Source organism: Hypoxylon fragiforme, assembly GCF_022984875.1.
Source record: "Hypoxylon fragiforme strain CBS 206.31 chromosome Unknown GGS25scaffold_3, whole genome shotgun sequence".
NCBI lineage: Eukaryota > Fungi > Ascomycota > Sordariomycetes > Xylariales > Hypoxylaceae > Hypoxylon > Hypoxylon fragiforme.
In genome coordinates, this window is record NW_026054758.1 from 3,370,289 (window position 1) to 3,392,318 (window position 22,030).

At 48.9% G+C, this 22,030-nt stretch overlaps 6 protein-coding genes across 6 annotated transcripts; 2 read left to right on the forward strand and 4 right to left on the reverse strand.

The window, feature by feature from the left end:
* Window positions 1-643: 643 nt before the first annotated feature.
* Window positions 644-8,014, forward strand: GGS25DRAFT_483303 (uncharacterized protein). Its single transcript, XM_049260351.1, has 2 exons — window positions 644-1,343; window positions 1,414-8,014. Exons 1-2 carry the CDS (start codon window positions 1,255-1,257, stop codon window positions 7,433-7,435), a joined length of 6,111 nt encoding a protein of 2,036 aa, XP_049119352.1. The 5' UTR covers window positions 644-1,254; the 3' UTR covers window positions 7,436-8,014.
* Window positions 8,015-8,181: 167 nt separating this feature from the next.
* Window positions 8,182-10,249, reverse strand: GGS25DRAFT_483305 (seryl-tRNA synthetase). The gene has a single exon (XM_049260352.1). The coding sequence runs from the start codon at window positions 10,049-10,051 to the stop codon at window positions 8,408-8,410; it is 1,644 nt and encodes a 547-aa protein (XP_049119353.1). The 5' UTR covers window positions 10,052-10,249; the 3' UTR covers window positions 8,182-8,407.
* Window positions 10,250-12,677, reverse strand: GGS25DRAFT_483306 (actin-like ATPase domain-containing protein). The gene is made up of 2 exons (XM_049260353.1): window positions 12,061-12,677; window positions 10,250-11,960 (listed from the first exon to the last, which is right to left on the reverse strand). The coding sequence occupies exons 1-2, from the start codon at window positions 12,495-12,497 to the stop codon at window positions 10,616-10,618; spliced, it is 1,782 nt and encodes a 593-aa protein (XP_049119354.1). The 5' UTR covers window positions 12,498-12,677; the 3' UTR covers window positions 10,250-10,615.
* A 164-nt stretch (window positions 12,678-12,841) lies between these two features.
* GGS25DRAFT_483308 (uncharacterized protein) lies at window positions 12,842-16,165 on the forward strand. Its single transcript, XM_049260354.1, has 2 exons — window positions 12,842-13,151; window positions 13,205-16,165. The coding sequence occupies exons 1-2, from the start codon at window positions 13,138-13,140 to the stop codon at window positions 15,927-15,929; spliced, it is 2,739 nt and encodes a 912-aa protein (XP_049119355.1). The 5' UTR covers window positions 12,842-13,137; the 3' UTR covers window positions 15,930-16,165.
* Window positions 16,166-16,551: 386 nt separating this feature from the next.
* GGS25DRAFT_201951 (uncharacterized protein) lies at window positions 16,552-18,730 on the reverse strand. Its single transcript, XM_049256809.1, has one exon. The coding sequence runs from the start codon at window positions 18,327-18,329 to the stop codon at window positions 16,671-16,673; it is 1,659 nt and encodes a 552-aa protein (XP_049119356.1). The 5' UTR covers window positions 18,330-18,730; the 3' UTR covers window positions 16,552-16,670.
* Window positions 18,731-19,608: 878 nt separating this feature from the next.
* On the reverse strand, window positions 19,609-21,792 carry GGS25DRAFT_201981 (uncharacterized protein). The gene has a single exon (XM_049256810.1). The coding sequence runs from the start codon at window positions 21,104-21,106 to the stop codon at window positions 20,150-20,152; it is 957 nt and encodes a 318-aa protein (XP_049119357.1). The 5' UTR covers window positions 21,107-21,792; the 3' UTR covers window positions 19,609-20,149.
* Between the last annotated feature and the right edge of the window lie 238 nt (window positions 21,793-22,030).

Sequence of the window (22,030 nt, forward strand, 5' to 3'; positions counted from 1 at the left end):
TGCCTTTATGGAACACGCATAGGGTCGAGTCCATTGAGAAATACATATAACTATGTACATTGTATGTTGTATACTGTAAGTCCCGAGCGTGGCCCACACAAGCCTGTCACAAGGTACATACTGCACATACGAGAAGTGGGCGAGATGGAAAGAAACTCGTGGGGATCGAGATAACCGTACCTAGTACGAAGTCCCTCTGGTGCAAACCTGTGGTGCAATCCAATCATCAAATCGCAGGACGTGCTGAAAACGAATTTGGGGAACTATCTACATACATAGATAGTGAGTGAGCCAATGAGAGGAAATGCGGTAAGTAATATGTACGGCGTAGTATTAATATAGTTATGGAAAGTGGTGACGGTGAGGGCTGATTAGTGTAGTGATGAACCACAATAGATCAATGTGACGAGCACGTCCTACGAGCACGTCCTGCAACTTGAAGAGTGGGAAATGGGAAATGGGAAATGGGAAATCCGGAGTCGAGAGAGTTGCAAGGTCTACAAAACCTAGGTACAATGGTACATACCCTAGGTACCTAACCTAGTAGGTAACTAGGTAATAAAGTGGTCCGTGCTTCCCGCTTCTGGAGACAGCGGCAAGCAATAGCAGGCCAAGTGGAGATAAATAGGAATAGGTGGGGATAGGGTGGATACCGAAACATACGTTATTGCAACTAATTGCAAGTTGGGGCAACTTGGGGGACCAAGATAGAAGATCGCGGTTGCCGGGACAGCGGTGTGTGACGTTGCAAAACAATTGGGATTGGGCAGAAACCCCCCCCCATTTGTTTGTGGACAAAACCTGGAAGGTGCACAAGGTGGGACATATTGCAGCCGTGCAGCCATGCAAACCACATGCTCCGTTTTTATTATTATCTCTGTCTTATCCTTCAACTCCATCCATCATCTTAAACTAAACTGTGCACTGTCTGTCATATCTGATTGACATAACATCAATTCTTTGACTTCCCGCTTCGACGGGGCCAAATACCCATATCTATACATACAACATACAGCATTCAGCATTCAGCCTACAGCCTACAGCATTGCAGCACTGCAGCATTGCAGCACCACACTAACTATTTATTGTTTGGACCGTTGGATATTATAGGTGTCTGGGTAGGTAACCTAGTAACTCTAGTATCCATCCACCTTACACAATCCTGCGATTCAAAGACATATCATTCCATTAACCGAACATATTCGAATTACTACATACGTAGTAGGTAGTATATTCTTCTGCCCTTTTCTCGACATGCCGCCGGTTGAGCGCGACGCTCCGGTCGACCGGCCTGTTTTAAGACATCAACATTCTTCTTCCAAAGGAGGAGCAATTATACCAATGTATGTATCCTCTTCTTCTACCACTCTTATCCGCCATGTGGTTGTATCGTCGACTCACGAAAAGATCTAGGTGGGACAGCTCCGATCCAGAGCGGGCACCGCCCCCTCTGCCTATGCACCCTCAGTCACCTAGTGTGAGCCCTTCGCGAAGTGGTACATCGCTAGCTATACAATCTGCGCATGCAGCCTTGGCCGAGAAGGCGCGTGAGACCGCGCTTGTTCCCTCGCTCGCAAAACGAATGAATGAGACTTCGCCCGAAAGAGCCCTCGTACAAAGAGGAAGTCCTCATAAGCGAATGCAGTCTCTTCAACCAGGTAGTGTCAGAGATCTGAGCTTAATGATCGAAGGCTCGAGAGATCGAGACTCGGCCAACTCCACTCCTCGGGGCTCTCCAGAGAAGGATAGATCAGCAAGACCATCGACACCAAATCGCGGCAGGGAGTACGAAAGGGAAGCCAGATCAGAAGAGAAGGAGAATAATGTGCCAGGTGCACCTGCGCCCATCCCCATGCCACTAAGCATGAGCTCCATCGCCCGCTCCTCTACAAGGAAGCCACCACAGAGCATCTTGGGCGAGAACACACCACAATCCGCAACTATGTTGGCACTACAAAACATGCCCCCTACCTCATCGCGAGAGGCCGAATCACCTCTAGCAAACGTCACCAATAACTCGTTGCCCACGACAAAGCCACATCCCGCCACTGAATTCCTTTCCAATCAGCTTGTTACCCTAACCAATATAGCAACAGCTCTGCAGAAAGAAATGTCCCAACTCAGTCGCCGAAGCAGAGATAATGCTACGGACCTGATGAGTCTCAAAGAGGCCACACACGCCAGAGACGAAGATATCCGCAAGAGCCTACGCGAGTTAGCCCTCAACGTAGATACTACCCGGTATACCAAAGACCCGTACAATGGAGGGTTCTATATTGACAACAAACCCTTTAACATGTCACCTGGATCTAAAAATCAAAGGCCGTTTTCCCTTCCAAGAATCCCTTCACCCAATAGTTTTGCGGCGTCCATTGATCGAGAATCCACGATGAGTACACCTTCACTCATTGGGGGTGACTCACCTGCTACTATTGCATTGTTGGAGAAGATCATCAGAGACATGGGGACCAAAGATGGCCAGGACACCATCGTGGGTCGTCTATCAGAGCTGGCCGATAAACTGGCTGGCACGGCTTCCGCTGGGAAGGTGGAGGAACTCATCCATCATCTAAGACTAGCTTCTGAACAGCCACTTAGTCCCGTGGTGAGCGGTGGCTCAGACAAGTCGAGGACCCTGAGCTTTAGTAGCGATGATTCCGGGTCAAAAATTAGTGGCGTGGTAAACCACAGGGTAGAGAAGATAATGAACGGGAAAGATGGTCGCCGTTCTCCGGTATCGTCGCGAGGAAGCGATATTTTGCACGACGACCTCATTAAACTCATTCGTTCGGTCAAGGACAGCGTTGCCCAAGGAGGAGGGTTAACAGCAGAAGTCAAAGCCCTCGTTCGTGAGCTTCGAGGTGAAGTTCTGGGAATGGGGAGGGAAATAAGCAGAAAGTTGGATGACTGGCATGTCAAAGCCCCCAGCAAAAGTGAAACCGCAAGCAGAGCGGAGCTTGCAAGAATTGTTGAAGAAGGTCTTGAACAGATAAGGGTATATATGGCGCAACGTCTTCGAGACCACGAGCGAGTATCGTCTGAGGAAGAGAAGCCGGCTATCGATTACCAGGAGATATACAACGCCCTGAGGACAGCACTTACCGACACCGAAGCAATTCGACAGCACGATCCTAAACTAAGCCGGGATGACGTTATTGAAGCCGTGAAGGACGCCTGGGAGAATTACAAACCCGAGATTGAGATCCAACAAATCGGATTGGAAAGAGACGAAGTCCTCGACTGCTTAAGGGAAGGAATGGAACAATATGCACCGAGTCATAACGCGACCCCAGGAGCAACACGTGAAGAAGTTTTCGAAGCAGTTGTTGAGGGATTGAAGCACTTTGAACCACCGCAAGTAGATATGCCTACTGGCCTTTCTCGAGAGGAAGTCCTCGATGCCGTTAGAGAATGTCTCGAGGACTTCGAATTCCCGATTGCGCCTTCTACTAATGATCTAACCCGCGACGATGTCCTGGACGCTGTTAAGGAGGGTCTGAGCTCAACTCAAAGCACCGCTTTAGTACCCCACGGCGGCGACAATGACTCCGAGGTCACGGAGCGCCTTCACGACATTATGCAGTTTATGCAAGACGAATTCAAGCTCATTCTGCAAGAGCTCAAGCAAGCCCCTGAAAGTGGAAGAGGCGCCGAGCAAATTCTTGATGCGACAAGGGATGAGTTTCATCAGTTACGAGCACATATCGAAAGCTATGTCGATAAAGCTGCGGGCACTTCTAGCCACGAAGAACTCATGGCCAGTCTGGAGAATGGGTTCGAACAGCTACGTGAGCACATGGAAGGTTATGTCGACAAGGCATCCGGTGTTTCGGGCCAGGAGGATTTGATGGCAAACATCGCCGACAACCTTGAACAATTGCGCACGCATATGGATAACGGCACTGGCAAAGCCCAAAACGTCCCTGGCCAAGAGGAGTTAACAGTGAACCTCGCTAGCAATTTTGAAGAACTTCGAATACACATGGAGAGTTACGTCGACAAAGCTTCCGGTGCCGCTAATCAGGAGGAAGTGATGACTAATGTCGTCAACAGCTTCGATATTTTCCGCGAAGAGGTTTCGGAGCTTGTGGCAAAGGCCTCAGATGGCTCCAGAGAAGTTATAAGACAGGAAATCGAGTCGCTTCGAGACACGGTGAACTCATCTCTTGTTCCTCACGTACCCCAGATGAGCGACAATAGAGATGTCCTAGAAGCCATTCGCGACAGCATTGAAAGAATTCGAGGAGAGCTACTTCGTCCTCACGCAGGAACTACTGACATACTTGATGCTCTCCACGAAGGTTTCAGCGATCTGCGCCTTAGCATTGAGAAAGTAGGCGACAAGCCAGCCGATCTAACTGCCAATGACGAAATCCTTGACGCCCTGAAATCCGGGCTTGATGGTGTTCAAACTAATATCGACTCCCTCCGCGAAAACAACCAAGAGAACGCCCTTGCTACTGTGGGCTCGGTCCCAAGTGACGCCTTAATACAAATCCCCGCTGACCTGGTCAAGCATGATGACTTGAAGAACCTCGAACTCATGATGGGGCAGCTCAAGGTGAAGATGGAAACTATAGAGGCACCGCCCCCGCCACCAGTACCTGAGGGTTACTTGTCCAAGGATGACTTGGCTGAAATGGAGGAAATGCTTCGAAATGGTATATCCAAACAGGATCTGAGCGAAATGGAAGAAATGCTTCGAAGCATGCAAGAAGCCATGACTGGTAGGCCGAGGAACAAGGACAGTAGCGACGACAGCCCGATTAACGTCCGGCCCTTGGAAAATCCCGAGGATGCCGCTACGAAAGAGGATGTGCAAGCTATCGAGACGATCCTTCGGAACACCAAGTCCCGTTTAGAAGACCTGGTCGACGGGGAGCAAGCCGTCCGCAAAGACCAAGTCGATGCTGTCGAGGCTATCGTGCTCGAAACTAAAGGCTCTCTTGAAGCACTTGCAGCTCAGGTGGAGACTGTCTCTCGAAAAGAAGATCTCCTGACCCTTGGAACCATCGTAACTCAGATCACTACAACTCTAGATGAGATGAAAGAGAGCGCTGAGAAGTCCTTGGAAGATCCCGAGAGGGTCACTAAGACGCACGTCAGCGCAATTGAGGTAGCCGTCTCTGACATCAAATCAGCCATCGAACATACGATTAGACCAGACATCGCTGCTCTTCCTTCGAAGGACGACATCACAAGTCTTCAAGACCTCGTCAAAGAACTCCAGGCAAACACCACGGTGCACGCTGAGTCAAATGCAAAGGCACTCAAAGAGGGACAAGCGGAAACTGTCGGCATCGGCGAAAAAGTTGTAGAGATCAAAGCTTTTCTCGAAGAATTCCAAACCCTGGTCAAGGGGCGACTGGAAACGGGTGGAAATGCCGTTGAGTCACTAAGCAAGACTCTCGACAGCCTTAGCGAAACTGTCAACCAAAATGCCGATGTTGGGACTACTTTGAAGGAGATATTTGAGGTAGTGAAAACCGAGTTCGAGGAGTCGAAAACTGGTGTAATAAGCGCTAAAGTAGACACCGACGGCAAAATCAAAGAAATGACCGACGCTTTGGGAGTCAAACTTGAAGAAAAGATCGGCGAACTTATGGCCAAGTATGATGAATCCCAACTTTTCATGGAAGAACGGACGAAGATCTCCGAAACGAGAGATGAGGAGTTGAAAGGCGCCATGGTCAACACAAATACGATTGCAGAAGAGCTAAAGGGTCTAATTGATACCCTTGGCTCGACAGTGACCGACTCCCTCGAGAAGATGGAAGAAGCTTCTAAGACTGTATTTGACAAGGTTGGAACCATGTACGACAAGGCCGAAGAGAACCACACAGATGGCAAGAACGAGCACCAGATGACCCGAGATCATGTAAAGCAAGCAATCAGCGCTGTTGAGGGCCTCCAAGGACATGTTGGAGACTACCAACCCAAGATCCTCGACTCGATCAAGGAAGTGCTACTTATCGTTGGACAACACTATGAGCATTCCAAGACTTCGGAGAGCGGAATATTGCAGAGGATTGAAGACGCCAAGCCTGAGCCTCTCATGCTACCGCCCCCTCCTGAGAAATATGACGATAGTGTAGTACAGTCGAAACTAGACAAATTGGACAATGAAATGCACTCTAGGCTCGAAATCCTGGATAACGGAGTTCGATCCAAGCTGGATAAGCTGGTCGACCATACGCAAGCTGCTGAAAAAGCATATGCACAGCTCGACACTCTAGATAGGGTACACGAGCAGGTCGTCAAGACAGCTGCTGACATCTCAGAATTCCTGTCATCTCAAAAGCAGCGTATCGAAGAGGATCATCAAGAACGTGAGAAGACACTTCGAGAAACTACGATCCAGTTGGAACGCCAGAAGGCTGAACAGGAGCAAGTTGAAGCCAATCTGGCATACCTACGGGAAGAAGAACTAAATATGCGCGAAACCATTATTGCCCTAAGGGCTGAGCAAGAATCGTTGATCCGTCACAAGACTCGATTAACCGCCGATGTTTCTTCCTTGGAGACGGCACTCAATCTCCGCCGCGAGGAGCTTCAAGCCATGGATGCCAGGGCCGAAGGCCTGGAACGCAGAATCCTCGAAGGCGTCCTCGATCATTCTCGTGCTCTTCTCATGACTAAATCTAACTTCAAGGGTCGCGATGCTGCTATGAGCCGTAAGCGTGTACCCGGTGCAAGATCTAGTCTGGGGCCTAATGAGGATCTCAATTCCACCTCACAGCAGATGAAGTCTCGAGCCGCAATCAACGCTGCAGTAAACAATGGTAGAGCTAGCCTCGTTCCACAAAACGCTGCAAGTGCGGGCCGCCGAATCCTCAGCCTCAGTCAGATCACAAACAACGTCTCTGCGGGTGGTATTAAGCGGAGCCAGAGCGTCCGTACTCAGGGCGGCACCGGGCTGCGAAAGAGCAGCTGGGCCCCAGGGAAGAATGGCACTGGTAAAGGATATGGCGACTTGGACACGAACAAAGAGAATGTGGATCTAGTGCGCGAGAGTGATGAGGAGGCCCGTGATGACCCACCAACGTTTGATGAGCCAGAGCCCGAAACGCCAACACTGGGAGAAGACGAAAATGTGGTGATTGTTGATGCGGCCGACGATGAAGCACATTCAACTCCAACGCATTCAGAAGATGAGGATGAAGAAAGCGAGGAAAGTGAAGATGATGCTACAGAGATACCAGCCGAAATGGAAGAAAGCGATGGCGAAGTGGATGAAACGGAAGAGGAGGTAGCTACAACGAGACGCTCAAGCCTCGGAACCACCGTTATTACACCAACGGATGTGGAGGGTGGCTACGACAGTGACGATCAAGACGACCAGAGCGAGTGGGTGGAGGGTGCACCAGGCACGGAGAGTGTTGCTGGTACGGATAGTATTGCTGGTGATGGTGAGGTGCTCGTGTCCAGTACTTGATGGGTCTTGTATCGAGCACGACAGAGTAGTCTAGGTGTATGGAGTTTGGTCGATTTGGGGTTCAAATCGGGGTTTGCCGGACGGGGCGTACGCATTTGTTCTGTTGCTTTCTGTCCATGTCTTTCTTGTTGCTTGGCATCATGATGTTTTGAATGGAGAGTCTTATGTTTGCCAATGAATGCACGTCTTTGGCACGCCTTTCTTTTCATGTACTTGGTGTCTAACAGGCGGCAATGAGGCAGGGAGGTAGGAGGGGTCAAAGTGGATGATGGATTGGAAGTAAGGTATAAAGAGATGAAGCTAGGGACGAATCGTGGTAATAGGTGGAAGAGGTGCATCGCCCTCCTTTTTTCGTAAATTCTTCTCTAACTCTACTCTTTCATTATTCCTGCCTTGCTATTTTAGGAGAGAAGAAGCAGAAGAAGCAGTAGGCTTTGTGTGTTTTTGGTCACAAAGTTATAAGTCCCCAAGATTTAGTTATATTAGGTTATTCAATGGCAATGTTCATCAACTTTTCCAAGTAAAATTTGGGTATATTACGCAAATCATGATGGACAGTGGAAGGAATAAAGGGGAGGGGTGGAGAGGAAATGTGAGCTTGCTAATAGTGTTACACGACAAAGACGATGCATAGAGTAGATTAACTGATCATTCAGTTTTCGTTTTCATGAAGAGATATAGGTACTTCTATAATCCATACTATGATTACTACTACAAAATACGTAGCCAAGCTTTCTTCTTTTTTTTTTTTTTTTTTTTTTTTTTTTTTTTTTTGGTCAGAGCACCCGTCCATCTAGGGGGCACTAAGTTCCTTACTGATAACAACCGTTACGTGAAAACACACGGTTAAAAAAGAGTTGGGATATATAATACCTTTGCCTAGACACAAAATTATCTCACATATCCTAGATACCTACTGGATATCTAGGTATGCAACTGGGTTAAGTAGGTAGGCACGGTAGACGTCGTCTCTCAGATCCGGCGGTGTTTAGCACCGATGCGATCCTTCCCATCCATCCACGGACGCAGACACTCCGGAATAGCGACGCTCATCTCACCTTCGTCCCAGCCATTCTCTAGCAGCGCAGCTAGAACACGGGGCACGGCGAGCGCGGTGCCGTTGACGGTCCAGGGATACCCCATCTTGCCGCCGGAAGCAGCGCTGCCTTTCAGTCGCGTGGCCAGACGACGAGCTTGGTAATCTGTGCATATACTCGCGCTTGTAACTTCACCCCAGCCGTCGTCTCCATCGCGACGGCGACTTGGAAAGAAGGCCTCGATATCGCATTTGCGCGCGGCCGAGGCGCCGAGGTCGGCCGTTGGCATCTCGAGAACACGGCAGGATAGGCCTAAGCCCTGTAATATCTCGGTTTGTAGATCGACCATCTCGTCGAAGACCTCGGTAGTAGCATCGATGTCGGGCGGCGTCCACGCGAACATCTCCACCTTGGTGAACTCGTGTACGCGGTATAAACCCTTGGTGTCGACGCCACGGGCCCCAGCCTCCGCGCGGTAGCTGCGCGACACGCCAACGTGCTTGAGTGGGAGGTCAGCCTCCTCAAGTAGGGCATCAGCTTTCATTCCTGCAAGGGGTATCTCGGCGGTGCCGGCGAGGCAGAGCTCTGGCACACCGCGTTGGACATCGGCGGCGGATTGGCTTAGATTGTAGATTTGTTGCTCGCCGTTCGGGTCGCGGGGTTGAAACCCACAGGCTGCGGCGATGTGGCTATATACAATGCTAGGTGGGGAAACTCGGTGCCAGCCGAGACCTTGTTTGGTTACAACGGCTAGGGCATAGCTCACGAGAGCTTGCTCTAGTTGCGCACCCTCATCCAGTAGATAATACCAACCCCAGCCAGAGGCGGTAGCGGCACCGGCAAAGTCCAGAAGCCCGAGCTCGGAGCCGATGTGCACGTGAGACCTCCAAACTCGGTCGGAGGACGAGGCGGCAGGCTCCGGATGCTCATTGATATAGCTCAGAACACGGGGTTCCGTACCACGGGGCGCCTCGGGTCTAGTTAAATTCGGAATCGCAAGAGCCAACTCAGTCATTTGAGCCTCGAGACGGGCCTCGTCCTTCTCAATAGACGAAAGCTTTTCTTTAATTATGCGCGCTTCTTCTATGAGTTGTTCTCTAGTCATTTCCTGGTCTTCTTCGCCGGTCGCCTCGGTGGGGTTAGAGCCACTCTCCTCGTCTTCATGCTGCAAGCTGACCGGGTTCGCAATTTGTCGGCGAAGGAGGTTGCCCCGTTCGCGCAAGCTGCGGCCTTCTCGTTGTCGGGTCTGCCATTGGGCAAATAGCTCAATTATACGTGAGGGATATGTGCTTTGGGGTTTGTAATTCCTATCTAAGCAATTCTGCTCGTATAGGTCAGGGTTCTGGCGGATATGTTTGATGTCTACATTTGGCTTCGGTGCCTTTGTCGGACGAGGTGTGATGGGGATGTCAGAAAATGTGGTATTACTGCTGTCAGAGGTGGTATGAGAGCTAAACTTAGTACTGGAGCTGGAGAATGGGCATGCGGTCGGGGGATTGCGAAAGAGTCGCAATGTCCTTCGAGGTCGAATTAAACGACATTGAAAACACACAAATGGTGCTCTTGATGTTTTAATCATGATGATGATGATGATTTAACTTGGTGGTTGTTCAAAGATACCTGACAAGAACAAGTAGGTAGAGGAATAAATATACAAGTTGAAAGAATTCACGCAAAATGATACCTACATGTATGTAGGGTATGTAAGGTTAGGTATGTATTCAAAGGTCGAAATTTAAATCATGAGCTCTATAAATCATTCGATTCGAGAATCTGTAGTTATTGATTAGCCTTTTATTATTTTAAACTTTCTTCTTTTTTGGAGTAGGTACATTTTGTACCCTCCCCCGCATCTTGCAGGGGGTAGCCCCAACTCTCCACTTCCCTTATCCCGATTCCCTCCTAGGCTCCTACACACAGTGTCACACACCCAAGGTACACTAGTTGAAGGTACCATATTAAGGTGACATGTAGGTATGTACATGTATAGTCCCACCCACATTGACTTCCTTCATACGTGATAGGGTATCTCTACTACTAGTAGTACAATCAAATATTCGTAACAATTCCCCTTTCTTACCTCCATTGTCCGTATCCGAAAAAAAGAGAGGACGACGTCATCCTTAGACTACTTCAGAACAATCTAAATCGCACCCCATACTCCCAGAGTCCAGTTGTTACTAGCCTGGGAGGCCTGGCTTCTAATCAGACCTCCAGCACCCATACTCTGTCTCTGCTGCATCTTGACGTCTACCTCATTTGGTCGACATGCTCCGTTGGCCCCTTGTTGGAGCCAAAGCTCACGTTCGACTGTAGCCAGAGCCGGAATCTTGAGCTGTGTTGCCATACTTGCTCCGCACCATGGGCCCAGTGAATCCAGCACTCGAAGTGTGCCCTGTACCACGGGCTTGTAGTTCCTGTCCTTCTTGATCATCTCTTCTACGTGGTCAACCTCAGAGGGCGTATGCGCTGGATTCGCTGGTGGCGTTGCCTCGTTTCCCTCGGCGTTGCTTGGACTCTCGGCTGGTGTCGTTGTCGTCGTCGTCGTCGTCGTCGCTGCCGCTGCCGTCGCTACAGGGCCTTCGCTAGCTTTTCGGCTACCACCTCGTTGTAATTTTGTATTCTCCTTGTACTGATCAACGCCCTTTCCTCTAATCGGGTCCCACCCCCGTTCCTTGACTAACAAACAAATTTCGTCGAAGATGCGCCCTTTAAGCCCGATTATGTTCGAGCACCCGCCCATGAAGATGATACGCGACATGCAGATAGCGCGAACATCTAGTGGCAGCTGTAGCAAAGCTCGATAGGCCAATAGGTGCACCGGCACCTCGTGGTCATCAAAATAGTATGGTGATACCTGAGGTTCAAAAAAGACAGCCTCGCATGTTTCGGCTAGTTCTAAAAATGGTACATCTACCGTTTTTGGTGGGCAACAAGAGTTGAGAGTTATGGACATGGGCGAGTGGTCGTCTGCTGGAGCAACTGTCTCTGATTCATCTTGTTCATCTTGTTCGTGAAGTGTTGGTAACCCTTCGGAGGTGTCTTGTGCTGGCTCCCTCGTAGGTCTCTTGCACCAAAGCATGCGAGTGGCGACCTCTTCGCATTCCTCGAAGCTCACAACATGCTCTTCGAGCCTATCCTCGGTGCGTTCCGTGCGGGCCATTGCTGGTCGGCCACGGATGATGTTTGTCAAAAACTCATACGTCTCTTTCACCAACAGCTTGCCAGCTCTGACGGTTCTCCAAGTGCGCACCTCTTTGAACTCGTATACGGCGGTGATTGTGGTTTCGTGCCAACCCATATCAATGATCAGACCCGACCGAGTGCCAGCAGCCAGGGTAGACATGATAGGCGACGAGAGAAGTGATATGGAAGGCGATTGGAAGCGGTAGAAGATGGTGTCAAAAACGGTAGAAATGAGTGGTATAGGCAGCGTTGGTGGTATAATCAGAGTTACTCTTCTTGGACGGGAGTCAATGAGGAGGTACCTATAATAAAAAGAGATATGTATTAATTTCGAGCATTTGAGTATTCGAGGATTTCTTTTTTTTTTTAGGTAAAAAAGGGTAGGGGTTTTGGCAAACGCACTTTGTAAAAGCATCTCTAAGCTCGCGCTCGAGCTTGTCTCCAACCAAACCCAGATTGTGACCTCTCACGTCCAATTGCCACAACTCATGATCAGCTCCCCAAGGCTTTCCCGACGCTCTATTGCGCCAGTCAGCATGATAACCGGGTTCCCAGGCCCTAAAGTCACCAGCACGTCTCTGCTGCTCTGGGCCAAATGACCCAATCCTTTTGGGAGTTGAGTCGCCGGCAAAACCAAGTCGCAACTTCCGGGAACCTAGCTCAATAACGATAACTTCATCGTCGGCGCGTAGAGTAGAAGGGGAGCCAAAAGACGAGGAGACTATAGGTCGGTTGGGGGTATGAGGAGCGTTGGGAAGTGCCTGACTTGACGAACGGTCGCCAGCACGTATGTTAGACACAGCGCGGTGGGGAAGACTGACGCCTGCGCTCGATGACATGTCTATATTTCCTGTGAAGGCGTATGGCGTAAGGCGTAAGTTCTGAGGTTGTTTCTTTACATGTCGAGGAATGTACTTTTATGTGTGTAGGTACATATTTAGGTAGATGGAAAAAATGTTCAAAAGTATTAACTTTGCCGTTGTCTCTTTCCCTTGTTCTCTTTTTTTCTATCGTCTGAAGCTTTAACTTTGGATGCATTATGTAATCCAATTATGCTACTACATGTACACGTGTAGTAGCCTAGGTTAGTAGGTTAGTCACCGTTAGTGTAGGTACCTAACAGTATGTACTGTTGCCACAGGAGACCATTGCCATAAATAGTTTACCCTATCGAAAGTCAATATTTGAATCTACTAACCTAACTACTGTACCTAATAGTATGTACACTAAAAATGAACTTTCACAACTCAACTACACTACGTAATACTGATCCGAGTCGTAACCCTTGCTATCGTATTCGTCTAGAACTTCTACGTTCCTAGTATGCAAGAATACAATACTTGAGCTTCAATTGTTATTGCTATTGTGATTTTTGTTTTCATTTTGCTTACCTCAGTGCAAATTGGATAACTGCCCAGGTGGACTTGGAGATAGAAACTCCCCATGGCAATGAGCTAACCTGATTTAAAATTATTCATAATGGGCATCAAAGGGTTAGTTTCTGATTTTAATTCATAACAAAATTACTGTGCTCATATCAGAACAGGATATACAAGGAGATCGGCGCTGGCAAACGAATATCCTTAACCAAACTCGCTGTCCAGAAGCTCGAGGAAACAGGCCGGCCGCTACGAATTGCTATAGATTTCTCAATATGGCAGTTTCAAGTCCAAGCAGCACGTGGCGGATCAAACCCCGCTATCCGGACATTATTCTATCGGCTTCTGAGACTACTTGGCACTTCAATTCAGCCCATATTCGTCTTCGATGGTCCGAACAAGCCAACTTTCAAAAGAAATAAACGCTCTGGTCGCGGTGATGGCGTCGCTACCGCCATGGCCAAACGACTTATCAGGTTATTTGGTTTCCCAGCCCACGACGCCCCCGGAGAAGCAGAGGCCGAATGTGCGCTTTTGCAACTAACAGGTATTGTGGATGCAGTGCTCAGCGAGGATGTCGACACCATCATGTTTGGCTGCACCCGGACACTGAGAAATTGGTCTTCCGAAGGTACCAGGGGAAGCAAGACTCCAACTCATGTCTCTATGTACGAAACAGAAGAGTTAGAGAAGAACGGTACCGGTTTAGATCGAGAAGGGATGGTCTTGGTGGCGCTGATGAGCGGTGGCGATTACCTCCCTGAAGGTATTCCCGGTGCTGGTGTGAAGCTTGCCTGTGAAGCTGCTCGGGCTGGGTTCGGCAAGTCTCTGTGTAGGCTGAAAAAGGCCGACACATCTGAATTGGCCAGTTGGAAGGAATACTTGACTTTCGAATTGCGGCATAACGAAAGCGGCTTCTTCAGAACGAGGCATAAAGCGTTATGTGTGCCTGACAGTTTTCCGAATCTTGAGGTTCTGAGATATTACACTCATCCGGTGGTATCCCCTGCGTCGACCCTCGATAGACTGAGGAACCAGCGCTGGGATAAACCAGTGGACGTGCAGGGGCTACGCGAATTTGTTCGCGAAACTTTTGATTGGAATTATCGAATCGGTGCCGTTAAGTATATCAGGGTTCTGGCCCCATGCTTGCTGGTCCGGAAAATGATGTCTCGGACCATCCAACCTGACCACCAGGCGAAAGCCATAGAAATTCTTCAGAGGGAAGAATCAGAACTAGTTCAGTCGATCACAAGCAGACGAGCCCATTTCAGTACGGATGCCACTCCAGAGTTGCGTATATCATTCATACCAACCAATATCGTTGGGTATGCTTTTCAGGAAGAACCCGACGAAGTGATCGAGTATGGACGGGAAGGCCTGGCTCTCAATAGTGATGATGAATTTGAGGCTTTAGGTGACGAAGAGGGGACAGAAGCTGTGGCGAAAAGCAACAGCAAAAAGCCGTTTGATCCCACCGAATCCGATCTACTCTGGATCCCAGAGACCGTAGCTAAGCTGGGCATTCCCATCACAGTTGAGGAATGGGAAGAAGCACAGCGTGCAAAAGTGACAGCCCGCCAAAAGCCCAGGGCTGTTAAGCAAGCTACTAAACGAAAGGGGAAATCTAGTGGTGCCGATGCTGGTGCCAGTGCCAGTACTGGTGCCCTAGACAAGTTCGTTAAAATAACGAAGAATGTATCGAAAATTATAGATACCAACAAGGACATCGCATCAGCCCCTAATAATTCTTTACTACCCTCCAATACCAAAATCAACAGCCCTCTTAGCGTCTCTGTGGTGTCACTCAGCAAAGCAACGCCAAAAAGACGGCCTAGTAAGCTAACCACCACCACCGCCACCAACATCAAGTCTAATTCGAAAAAAGGAGATGCGTCAAGACCAGGCCCAAACACTAGTATCAATCCCTGGACGATTGCTAGCACACGCCGCAGTTCCAGAACCACCCGCGCGAGTAATACCAAATCCAATAACCCAGCTTCTGAGACTATTCTCATATCTTCCAGTCCCCCTGTATCGCCTGCTGCGCGTCGCCGTTCTCCCGTAAACCTGCAAACCCAGGACCGCCCATTAACAGAAGACGACAATGCAGGTTCCAAAGCCGTGCCTTGTTCCCCGCCACCAAGCCCCCACAAGCGAAGGTCCGTCACACCTACCGGATCTTCAGCTGAAGAGTGTGAGGATAGCCCGCCAGGTCGTCGACACGCAATCGTCAGAGCGCTGAGCCCCTCGCCGAAATCGAGCGAGAAGAAACCTCGGCGTAAATTGGCAAGGACTGAGTCTATGCCCGCTAGGCACAACACACAGGAGTCACCGACTACGACTAAGCGACATTTTGCACGAGCGCGGACAGTGACTGTTGAGGTATCGCTGACTGAGTCTGGCGGGGAGGAGGAAGGGGGGGAGGAGCTTCCACCACTTAGCGCCATTATCGGCAGACTCCCCCGAGGAGAGGTAAAAGGGAAGGGGAAGGACGTTAATGTACTACCTAATAATCCTCTGGTCCCAGTATCCCTTGATACACTACTGCTACCACTATCACCACCGCCGTCAGACCGTATCTCATCCCAGCAGGACCCCACAGCCGAGAAGCAGAAGAACGAGAAACAACCAAATTCGACTCTCGACACCTCCACGGGGAAAGGAATGACCAAGGTCTACATCCCACGCAAGAGCGAGCCGGGATTCTTCCGGGAAGTCGAGGTCCCAGTTGATGAGGCGGATGAGTTTTTGCTGCGGCAGAATACTATTACTACCAGCACTAATAGTACCAAGGCACGGGCTGCGGGGGTCAATGGCGGTGGGAGAAGAGCGCCGGCGGCTTGGAGACGTAGCGATGTCGAGTGTATTGACTTGACGGGTGTGGATTAGTTCGTATAAGGGAGAAAAGAAGAGGAGGACAAATTGGGGTAATCGGAGTTTCATTTCCATTATCGGGATGGGATGGGATGAACTGCATATAGGTCGGGAACTTAAAAGGATAGTGGTATGGCATCATCAGAATATACATGAAGAATACATACAAACAAAGATGAATGGATAGACAAGATGAACGACTGTAATACAATATGTATGTAGGCTAATATAACCCTATGTCTACTGAGAAACCTCGTCTATCTCATATATAAGTTCTTATCATAGAGAAAATGGGCAAGTAGGTAACTATGTAAGGTACCTATATAATAAATGTAAGGATAAATAAAGCAAATGACTATCGTAAATACATCATAGATATGTATAGTATCGGTGGGGTATCCTGCAGTTGAAAACTTCCCATAATCATAGAGACTCCTGTAACCATACACGATCCACCTAATGTTACTCAGCTTCTCGACCGAACCTGGATCGATGGTAATTTGAGGATGGTGATGCATCGCCGTTTTCGAAGACGCGGGACACGCGTATGAGGACTAACTTATACCGTAATGAGGCAAATCGCGGCGCCATGTCCCCGTACTCACGCGTGCTTCTTCACACTTTGTTCATGACGTGTCTCCGATATTATCCGTTCCATCCCATCCCATCTAAATATTGTCATGTCATGTCATTTCATCTCATCTCTCATCATAATTATTGTAGTACTCGTGTTCCAAGGCTCGAACCACTCTCCCCTTAGTCCCCAGTAGCCCATGGCAAGTCCCTTTCCATGACCCGCACGCACGTCAGATAACTGGTCATGCCACTGGGAGCTATAAGCATGCTGGGTCCGCCAACACTGGCACTGCCTGGTGTAGCAGCACCGCGTTCTAGCTCGAGTTCAAGCCCACTGCCCATGAGGGGACGGACGATTTCCCGGGCAGCGCTTTTGAGCTCATCGATGCGCTTCTCAAACCGGCGTAGGTTTTCACGTGAGTACAAATCAGGCGTATGCTTGAGAAAACGTTTACAGTCGTCGTGGCCGAGGTATCCGACTCCCGTAGCAGAGCCTAGGGTGCGATAGGTACGGCCGAGGCTTGCGAGGTTTGGTGCTGTGGAGGTCGAAGCGACCACAGCGGCTGAACGAGATGAGCTGCCGTCGCGGGACGGATGTCCTCTTCCGGGCCCTGGAGTAGGCGCAGGCATTGGTGGCGGTGATGTGTTGTCCGCGAGCCATTGGCGAAAGAAGGACACGGCCAGCCAGTCAAGATACGACGTACCAGGAGTGACACGCTCACCACGCGAATTGGTTAGGTTAAGGCGGAAAAGACGGCCTTCAATCCTGGATACCGTTTCCTCGAGCTCATCAACTTTGTCCTCGATTATATCGAGTACGATGTCCGGAAAAGACTGTCGAATGCTCCGCTCTCCCGCAGGCCATTGTCCAACCACGTGTATTAGAGCCTCTTGAAAGATGACCTTACTCCTACTTAAATATCCCAGCCGTAAATAGCTGACAGGATATTTAGCTATCTGCTTCCAAAGCCTGCTTTGAAACTGCAATAGATGGTGGTCAACTCGCGGCCCCACGACGGCTAATGCGTCGTACTGATCTGCTAATGTTAACAGTGACTTGCACTGCACGTATGCGTCGGCAATGTTTATGCCGTCTAGCAACGGCGGATAGTTGTAGAAAATACGGAAAAGGTTATCGTAATCACGAAGGAGGTCAGCGTCGGCTTGAGATAAGGGCAAGTCTTGATCAACTTTCCCTGGCGTGAGTGATAGGTTCGCGACAGAACGGAAGAAGGAATTGGTGGAACTGGTATGGGAATGACCCCCCGACTTTCGTGTGGGAGGTGTGTTAAGCGTTGCGCCCCCGCCCCCGAAGAGGGAGTTCGACTGCGTGGAATCGGTAGAGCTAGAAGTGTTGGCCTCCTTCTGTATCAGCATAGGTATATCGTCTGGTCCACTCCCAGGATCCAATTCGTAGCGCCACCGTCTTCGCGGCGTGGGTGAGTCTGCACCTGGTCGAACAATGTCGGTCCCGCTATTACTAGTGTCATCCTCCCCTATCCTCGCGAGCTCCCTCGAGGAGGGCTCTGGTAACGGTAGCAGACTAGCTTTGGACCATTCCTGGCTTGTGCTCGCCTCGAAAAACCCCGAACATCTCGTCAATGTGTGTTTATGTAGTAGGTATCTATTCGCTTTACCACCAGCTTTTACTACGATCTCGACGTCCCCCGAATGAGTGAAGACAGGGAACTCGTTTTGGGGGACATACGAGCTGCCGCCGGTGTGGGAGCGATTATATCGCTTGCTACGGGAGGACACATGGGGGCGGGAGGCGGTGCGCGCCGAAACAACGGAGGAGGGGCCGCGGGAGGTGAGCGACTGATCGAATTGTGAGACCATGAATACTACTAGGGATATGTTAAATGTGTTGAAAGAGGGCGCTGGAATCTCGAATTGGTGGTCTTCTACAAACTTCTTCCGCAGACTATTCAGCAGAAGACTTGTATGTAGTAAACCTAGGTTCGCTGCCGTGCCCGACTAGCGAGGTTATAGACTCGCATATAGGTTTCCAACTTGTGAATTGGCAAGTGGGTTTGGCTTGTAGTCAAGTTATTGAATAGATTGAATAGATTGGATGGATTGAGTAGACCATAAATAGGTTAGATCTGCTTGATTGCGATCGGGAAAATGTGGCTTGCGACTTTAGTTGGCGCTTGTGACGATCGCAAGACGCCTATCTATCTTCAATCGAGGTCCGAAGATGGCGTCCTTGTGTAACTTGTAACTTGTGACTTGGTCCAGATTGAACTTGTCCCAGAAGCATCACGAGTAACCAAGTTGCAAAGTCCAGGGCTGTTGATTCAAATTGACTGTTGCGGCTGTGCAAGGATATGCAGGACACACGATACCCAAGGGGAACGGGGAACGAACGGGTTTTGCCACAGCGATTCGAATAGGTAACTAATGTTATAAATCCCTTGGGTTTTAGGTAGATTTTATAGGTAGGCGGCCTCCATGAAACGGACCCAAACAAGGTGGGAATCGTTCTAGGTAATGATGGTAGGTGAGCTGTCTGGTAGGTGAACAAGAGAAGGATAGAAAAGATAGAAAAGATAGAAAAAATAGAAAAAAAATAGAAAAAGAGAGAAAAAATTAATATCAACGGGTGATGCACAATACGCGTCAGTCTGTTTATTGTGTTTATGGTAATTCTCTACCCGATTTTGCCATACACAACATGGTCATTTGTATCGACTTATACATGATCATGAAAGTGAGCAAGAATTGCTTGGAAGCTACCTTGCAGCCTCGACGCCAATGCATGTGGTAGGTAAATCCGATACCCCCCCATGGTGTGTTGAAAGACTGGACCCGGATGCAGCCATCGGCCAGTAACGGATGACCTATCGATAGGGAGATTGGTTAGTCTGACCAGCTCGGACCAACTGGCCACCAGTCATCTGCTCGTCACCTTGGCGACCTCGAAACCTTGCATCTTGATTTCTTTCAAAAAAAAATAAAAAAAATTGGTCACCCTTGCATTTTCCGGTTTGGATAACTAAGCCCTACCCTGTTCAGGAAACGTGGTAGGCCAATAATAATGTAGTTGTATTAATAATAATTGATAACCAATCTGGTGATTGTAGATGAAAGAAAACAAAAAGCCTGAAATGATTGACATGCTACTACTACCTATATACTACTGTAGGTAATGGGTTCCTACCTATCTATTGGCATTACCTATTAGCTTGCATCTAATAGTATCTACAGTACCTGCATAGGTTGGAGATACATAAGTACCTGTGTAGATTCCACACATCAATGTCACCCTTTTATTGCCCAATCTCCTCTAGACACCCAATTTCATGAACATTCACTGCTATAAAAGAATGCCTTCTACCTTAATTCATTGATTGAAATCTGGAAACTTTTTTTTTTTGGTCGAAAAAATAATCTGAAATGAAGTCTTATATCGTACAGGTTATGCGTCCATCCAGGCGCCGTTAAAAATGGAAGCAAACTCCAGACCCCGCGAGTCGTTTTGGCTCATGTACCATTCGACTCGAATCGTGCAGGTGATGCCGTTAGAACATCAATAAAACGTTTATGTTAATCCGAATACCCCCAGTCAGAACCAGTCGATCCCCAGTAGCCTCTCCTCAAGTTACGCTGGCATTTCCTACAAAAAAAGAAAGAGCAATCAGTGACCTATCAGTGGTTCAGATCATCTCCATTTCAACATCAATCGTGGTGGCCGCAGTTCCATGGGGTGATATGGTCGCGATGGGTTTAGGCGATTCAGCCGCCGACATCACCTCAGGTCCCTCAAAGACTGGAGGGGACATCTTGAGATTGGCAAATGCTCGATTTAAGTCCTGACTGACAAGTTGACCCTGGCGTAAATTTTCTGCGAACAGGAAGAACCCCTCGGCAGCTTCGACGAGGTAGGATTGAAGGCCTTTGCTTTCCAATTGGATTTGGACATTAGTAACCGGGAAATGGTTCTCGATATACCTGGCCCACCCGCGAGCTGCTGCTTGGATATGTTCATTTTCGCTTATGCGGCTCCATCCGATTCCTAGGTGGAGCGTGAAGTTGTCGATGATGGGTTGGCTGCTCGTGTCTGTTGATAAGCCGGAATTTGGAATAGCAGGGTTGACATCGCGGTTGGGGCTAGAACGAATGATCTGCGATGTATTTCCTGGGAGGATGATGACGTTCATGTCCAACCGTTGCGATTTGCTGCTTCTTAAGGATGGCCGTTCCTGCTGATTGAAAGCACGGGCTTCTTCATTCTTACGAATCGCATCTGCAGCCACCTTTTCTTCAAGCCAGGTACCGGATTGATTACCCGCATCGGCGATGTACGACGTGGGAGACTTGATAAGCGTCATCCCTTCGCCGTATACCCATTCGTCTTCTGCCTCCTTAACAGGCTCGATGGTTTGAAGCTTAACTTCATCGACGTCGAGGTTGACGCCTGCCTCGTCTCGAGAGCGCTTGCGGCCAGCAGTGGATGGTGCTACGGTGGAAGGCTGTGTCCAGGGTGAAGGAGCATTGAAGATCTTGGGACGGCTGAAGGGATGCGGGAAGGGGGACATGCCGAACGCTCCTTGATGAGCGGCACTGGGTGACATGGTAAGGACTGGGGATGAGGTACGTGCGAAAGAACTCATTTTGAATCTGTTAGCACTAAATGTTAGGTAAGATACACAGAGAGGTTGGTTAGATGTTTAATTGGAAGCCGACAGCAAGTGAGCTGCTTGGGGAAGACCGGATGGAATCGATGGATGGCTAGGGAGCTAGGAAGAAGATTGAGAGTAGATAAGACAACTAATTAAGATATGGAAACAAGTAAGGCTACAACAGAAAAGTTATAATTCAAAAGTAAATGGCTTGGTAGTTGTCGAGCGTAGAGCGTTTGTTAGGACTATGTGATGTAGGTGGCCGCTAGAATAATAAGAAGTGGTAGAAGACGGGAGGAAACTAAGGGTTCAGTGTATGTATGATGAATGTGGGTGTAGATGAATGTATCTTTGAAGGAGATGAGAAACAGACAAGACAGGATATAGGTAATAGGAGGTGGTTGTTGAGGGAAGATGATGAAGTATGTGTAAGAGTGGAAGAGTGGAAGAGTGGAGGGGTGGAGGTAGAAGAGGAAGAAGAAGAAGAGAAGAAGGATGGATGATGGTAAGAAATATGTAGGGAATAACAGTTAAAAGAGAATCTTAGGTTGGTTGGTACTAAGTAAGGTAGGCGAGGTAGGCTGGCGGCGGCGGCAGCTTTGCATGCGCTGAGGATATGGATGGAAACAAGGGTTATTACTAGGTACTAGGTTAAGTAACTAGTGCCTGGAACAGATGACGGGAGAGGAACAGAGGTCGGTTACACGGGCATATCACGGGTTAGGTACATACATAATGCTGAGTGTATGCAAGTATATACTATATGTACGTAAGAGGTAATATCGGTAAACTGCATACATTACATAGTAGACTACATAGTAACTAGACTGCATAGTAGACTTTCTCGTGCGCAATAACATTAAACATAGCGCGAAAATGGGGTGTTGCGCCATTGTCAGTTGTCGCAACCTTGAA